General features: G+C 53.3%; 1 protein-coding gene across 1 annotated transcript in view; it reads left to right on the top strand.

Annotated features, from left to right (window-relative positions):
* Positions 1-5,744: 5,744 nt before the first annotated feature.
* Positions 5,745-6,001, top strand: part of YLPM1 (YLP motif containing 1) — a 65,626-nt gene continuing 65,369 nt past the window's right edge. The window contains exon 1 of the mRNA XM_019551131.1: positions 5,745-5,996. Within this exon, the coding sequence (XP_019406676.1) occupies positions 5,782-5,996 (215 nt within the window). The 5' untranslated portion in view covers positions 5,745-5,781. The remainder of the gene's footprint in view (positions 5,997-6,001) is intronic.

Here is a 6,001-nt window from a genome sequence, read left to right on the forward strand (position 1 = left end):
GTCGTTTGACCCCAGTACTCTTTCCTGCCATGGCAGGGGGTCAGACTTGATGATCTGCTCAGGTCCCTTCCAACCCCACTAACTATGAAACTATGAAACCCAGAAACCCCTTAACTCTATATTTATTATGGGGACAGTGTTTGGTTTATACTTTTTGTTCTGAGAGCAATTATTCTGATCATTCACAAATGCCTAGCAACATTAATTCAACTGATGTAGGGCTTGTCCTTAACAAAAGAGTAACTTGTTATAACTTGAGTGTTATTCCTCTTATTTACACTTGCAGTCCAGGGTGGTGCTTTTAACATCATCCACAGTGGCAGCAATCCCTCATGGTTGAAGATGATCACTCCTATGGGTCAAGTAAAGAGTTGTAAATGAGTCTATTGATGGCTAATAAGGCTGATCCTGGAGCCACAGACTCCTTGGCAAATGCCACAGTTGGCAGTTAAAAGGAGGGTCAGATCATGTATTTCTTAGCCTTGTTTCCTTTCCTTTCTATTGTTTTTCTGCCTGTTTTCTGTTCAGAGGGGCAAGGCAGTTTTCCTCAACGTAAGATATACCTTCTCTTACAAGGCATCACCATGTAGCCTTGTCCTGGGCTAGTTTTTCCCAGTTTGTGGTGTCAATGCTACATTTCTTAATGTTTGCCTCAAAGGTGTCCCTGAAGTGTTTCCTCTGGCCCCTGTGTCCTTTGTCCTTGACTGAGTTGGAAGCATAGTTGGGAGACGTTTTGGTAAACATACATCAGGCATGCACACACAGTGCCCTGTCCACCGCAGATGATGTTGAATAATCAGCACTTCCATACTGGCGGTGATAGCATCAGTGAGGACCCTGGTATTTATGTGATGATCTTCCCACTTTATGCCAAGGATCTTCTGGAGGTAGCACTGGCGATAGTGTTCCAGGCAGTTTATGTGCTCCCTGTGGGTCACCCAAGCTTCACAGCTGTAAAGAAGAGTTGGGATTACCACAAGCTTATATAGTAGGACCTTTGTTTGAGTCCTGATGTCATGATTGTTGAACACACAATAATTCAGTCTTTTGAAGGCAAAGTCGGTACATCAAATCCTATACTGGATCTCCTGGTCAATGTAAGCCTTCTTGGAGAGGTGGCTGCCAAGGTATGCAAAATGTTTAACATTCTCCAGCTCCTGTCCTTCAGTGAGGATCTTCCATAGTTCATAGTTCGTAGGGTCGGAAGGGACTTGAGCAAATCATCGAGTCCAACCCCCTGCCTTTGCAGGAAAGAGTACTGGGGTCAAATGACCCCAGCAAGGTATACATCTAGCCTCCTCTTAAAGATCCCCAGGGTAGGAGCCAGCACCACTTCTCTTGGAAGTTGGTTCCAGATCCTAGCTGCCCTGACAGTGAAGTAGTGCCTCCTGATATCTAGCCTAAATCTACCCTCTGCCAGCTTGTGACCGTTATTCCTGGTCACTCCTGGTATTGCTCGGGGGAACAGGGACTCCCCCAATGTCTGCTGGTCCCCCCGACTAGTTTGTAACAGGCCACTAGATCCCCCTCAGCCTTCTCTTGTGGAAGCTGAACAGGTTCAGGTCCCATAGCCTCTCCTCGTAGGGCCTGCCCTGCTGCCCCCTGCAAGTGGCCCTCCTCTGGACCCTCTCCATGTTGTCCACATCCCTCCTGAAGTGTGGCGCCCAGAACTGGACGCACTACTCCAACTGCAGCCTGACCAGTGCCGCATAGAGGGGGAGGATCACCTCCTTGGATCCACTTGAGATGCATCTGTGGCTGCATGACAAGGTGCGGTTGGCCTTCCTGACTGCCTCCCCACACCGCCGGCCCATGTTCATCTCGGCATCAGTGAGGATTCCAAGATCCTTTTCTGCCTCGTACTGAAGAGGAGGGAGTTTCCAGGCCTGTAGGTATGGTGCTGGTTCTTCCTCCCCAGGTGCATCACGTTGCACTTGTCAGTGTTGAGTCCCAGCCTATTCTCATCTGCCCACCCCTGTAACCTGTCTAGGTCTGATTGTAGCCTATTCCTCCCTTCTATCGTACCCACATCCATCCACATCTTAGTGTCAACAGCAAATTTGAACAGGGTGCTTTTTACCCCCTCGTCCAAGTCACTGATGAAGATGTTGAACAGTGCAGGCCCAAGGACTGAGCCCTGGGGGACCCCACTGCCCACATCCCTCCAGGTCAAAAATGCCCCATCCACCACCACTCTCTGGGTGAGGCCCTCTAGCCAATCGGCGACCCATCTGACTGTGTGAGTGTCGACACTGCAGTCCCCCAGTTTCTTAATGAGAACAGGGTTAGAGACAGTGTCGAAGGCCTTCCAAAAGTCCAGAAAGACTATGTCCACTGCTACTCCTGCATCTAAGGATTTGGTGACCTGGTCATAGAAGGCCACCGGGTTGGTCTGACAGGACCTGCCTCTAATGAACCCGTATTGGTTGCCCCTAAGCATAATCTCCCCTGCTTGCCCCTTGTGGACATGTGCCAGAATAAGTCTCTCAAAAATGTTGCCCAGGATTGAGGTAAGACTAACTGGCCTCTAGTTTCCCAGGTCCTCCTTCCTCCCCTTTTTGAAGATGGGAACCACATTGGCCCTCTTCCAGTCCTCTGGCACCACACCAGAGCACCACAAGTGCTCGTAAAGCCGTGCCAGGGGTCCTGCAATGACCTCAGCTAATTCCCTCAGTACTCGAGGGTGGAGATCGTCTGGACTACCTGATTTGAATACATCTAGTCCCTCCAGAAGTTCCCTAACTAGTTCCTCACTAACCCTTGGCCTAGGTGCGCCTCCCTTGGGGTTTAAGGGGGGCCCAGAGTGGGGGCGCCTGTTCCAGTCCCTGCTCAGGTAAATGGAGGCAAAGTCATTAAATAGGTTAGCTTTGTCATCTGGTGTGACGACCAGATTTCCTAGAGTCTTGCAGGGGCCCCACGTTACCCACTACCTTCTTTTTGCCCTGTGTTATTTAAAAAAGGACTTCTTGTTGTCCTTGATCCGGGAAGCTAGTCCCAGTTCCATCTCCACCTTGGCCTTCTTGACTGCCCCCCCTACATCTCCGAGCAACTGCAGTATAGTCTTCCCTGGTGATGGCCCCTCCCTCCCATTGGGTGTACGCCTCCCTTTTAGCTAGGAGACATTCCTGGATGCTTTTGGTGAGCCATGGGGGCTTTTGCGCCCTCCTGCCCCCTTTGATCTGTGTTGGGATTACCTCCCTTTGGGCTTAGAGGATCGTCTCCTTAAGGAGCAACCACTCTCCTTGGACACCTGGCTCCCCTCCCCTCCAGTGCTTCCCCGACTATTCTCCTTAGCTCATTGAAGTTTGCCCTCCTAAAATCTAGGGCCGCTGCCTTACTGCTTGCCTTTGCCACCTTGTGCTGGATGGTGAATTCTAGCAGGCGATGATCACTGTCACCCAGGTGGTCGAGCACCCACAGCCCCCTTATTGTTGCTGGTGGCCGGCACCAGGTCCAACAAGGTGTCTCCCCTGGTGGGGCTGTACACCTCCTGGGTTAGATGGAGGTCCTGCATTCTGGCTAGGAACCTCCATCTAACCTAGGGTTTGTTTCTGGTCATCAGCTATTTCAGCCCTTCTAATAACAACTGTCCCAGGCTAGGGGTTACAAATAGGGTTGAAGGATCTACCACAATTTAGTTACTGCAAATGGGCTTGCACTGGGGAGGAACACAAATGAACCAAAGTTGGGTCACAAGCCATAAGTCTATGGAGAGCTGCACCCCTGGCCAGGATGCAGGACTTGCTGGTTGGCTTTTTAAATCCTTTGTGGTTTAATAAAGCAGGCCATCACCAATGCAAGGACAGCAGCCAAGTCCAATGGCCAGAAGCAAGACCAAGAGGGTGGCCTGAATGCCCCTCTCACTTGCCATAAACTAACAAAGACTCCCTATGCCCTGGACTACCTCCAACCCAGCAACTGTACACTGAATGCTAGATCTCAGCATGCCTTACCAACTCACAACTCCCTACTGATGTCATTACCATGTGCAGGGCCCTGTATCCTCTTGACAGCGATGTGTGACTATGTTTTCTCTTCCCCCTTCACCCCAGATTAATGCAGGCCAATAACCAACTGCATGTCTTAGATTGCACCAGCTATGTTTTGTGTAGCCACCAGATGCGGGGTCCTGTATCCTCTTTGATCTCTACAAACTCATGCAACTAACTATAATCGTTTAATATTTGCTAATCATTTTTTTTTAATCTGTGAAAAAATAAAGTGTTACGACAGACCCTAGGCAGGAATGGATGGGGAGGAAAGGTGCACAGGTGTAATTTCACCCCTTTTGATTCCTGCTCCTCCCAAAGTTTAAAACCAACTATCTGGCACCGGCAGCAACATTTCTAGTCAGGCAGTGTTGAGGCAACCCATTGACTTCATGGTTCATCTTTATCTACCCGCTCCCTTCTAAACCAGGGGTTTTCAACTTTTAAGAAGTGTACCCCTTCTGGTGGTGGCAGCTGGATGCGGAGTGGGAGAGGGGCTTGCATGCGCCGTGTCCTGGTTTTCCAAGACAGGTTGCATATGCAGCTCCATGGGCTGCTGATGGGCCTCACACCCTACCAATTGTGCACCACCTGTCAGCAGCCTGCAGAGCCACACGTGCGACCAGCCATGGGAAAGCAGTGGGCAACGTGGCGTGAGGTGGTGGGCAGTGGCAGTGCAGGGTGGTGGACAACAGTGTCCGCATGCTGGTTTCTCCTCCCCTGCCCCCAGCCAGTGCCTGTGCGGCTCACAGACAGGGACAGCTGCCCTTACCCCCTCCTCCCCCCCATCCCTGCTTCTGGGAGGTGGCAGCGTGGGGTGGTGGCACTCCATCCCTGCCTGCCTGCGCTTAACTGCTAGGACCTTTCCAAGTACCCCTAGGGGTACATGTACCCCCAGTTGACAACCCATTCTAAACCGTTCATTCCCCAGGTGTTAAGGACCCTTTCCTCTTTGTCATGGTCTTGATGTTTTTCCAGTGAAGCTGCCCTTTGTTGTGCCATGCTGCTGTACGTTCTGTTTGTGACTCCTGGTAACGGAGCTGCTATTTGAGAGCCCTGCCTGTGCATTGTCTTGAACTCATGCCAATGCAGTTATATTTGTTTTGGCTTCAATCCTAGACTGAATGTGGCCCTAGGCTGCTGGCATGCTAGCAAAGCTTCTAGTTTAGTTTTACCTAGAGAAAACCCAGTGTTGACTGTGCGTGATTCTGCTCCTCCCTTTGCAAAAGCCCTGGGGCTAGGGCTGAGCCGGCATCTGCACGTGGTCCACAAGCAAACAGGGAGAGAGGACTGGGGCATCCCGTGGGGTTAGAGCAGGAGCTGCGGGCTTGACCGGCCCAACGGCCAGGGGAGGGAGCGGGAGAAGCTCAGAGACAGGCCGCAGGAGCGCGGGGGCAGTATGGGCTGCATCCCAAGGCGGAAAGACGGTGCCTCCCTTCACCCACTACCAAGTAGGCAGAGGCCAAGCCGCCCGCCATAGGGCGGCGCTCGAGCTCCTCTCGTCGGCCAGGAAGCGGAAGTGACCATGTGCGTAACAGACGCTCTAGGCTCACACTCGAATGCTTCAAGAGGTTACGCCCCCGTTACCTGTGCCGAACCGTTAGGGGGCGCTCTATCACCCGCGCCGCAACCTGCGTGTGCGGACCTGGCGACACTCTGGCTTCGGCCTGCCACTCCACTGCCCGGGAGGTCCCGCGAGCCTGGCTGCGCAGGCGCAGAGCACTGCACGCGCCGCCGCCGCTGGTTGCCCGCGGCCTGTGGGAGCTCGGAGCTGCGCCCGGCCGCCGCCGCCATGTACCCGGCGTGGGGCCTGTACGGCCACTACCCGCCGCCGCCCACCTCCATCCCGCCGCCGCCGTTGCCGCCCATGCCGCTAGCCGGCTACCCGCCTCCTCCCTCGACCGCCGCCGCGCCCCCCTCGGCCGCCGCCTCGGGCTTCCTGAGCCTGCAGGAGCAGCACCTGGCCCAGCTGCAGCAGCTGCAGCAGATGCACCAGAAGCAGCTGCAGTCCG

Source organism: Crocodylus porosus, unplaced genomic scaffold (assembly GCF_001723895.1).
Source record: "Crocodylus porosus isolate Cpor-Errol unplaced genomic scaffold, CroPor_comp1, whole genome shotgun sequence".
NCBI classification, from domain to species: domain Eukaryota; kingdom Metazoa; phylum Chordata; order Crocodylia; family Crocodylidae; genus Crocodylus; species Crocodylus porosus.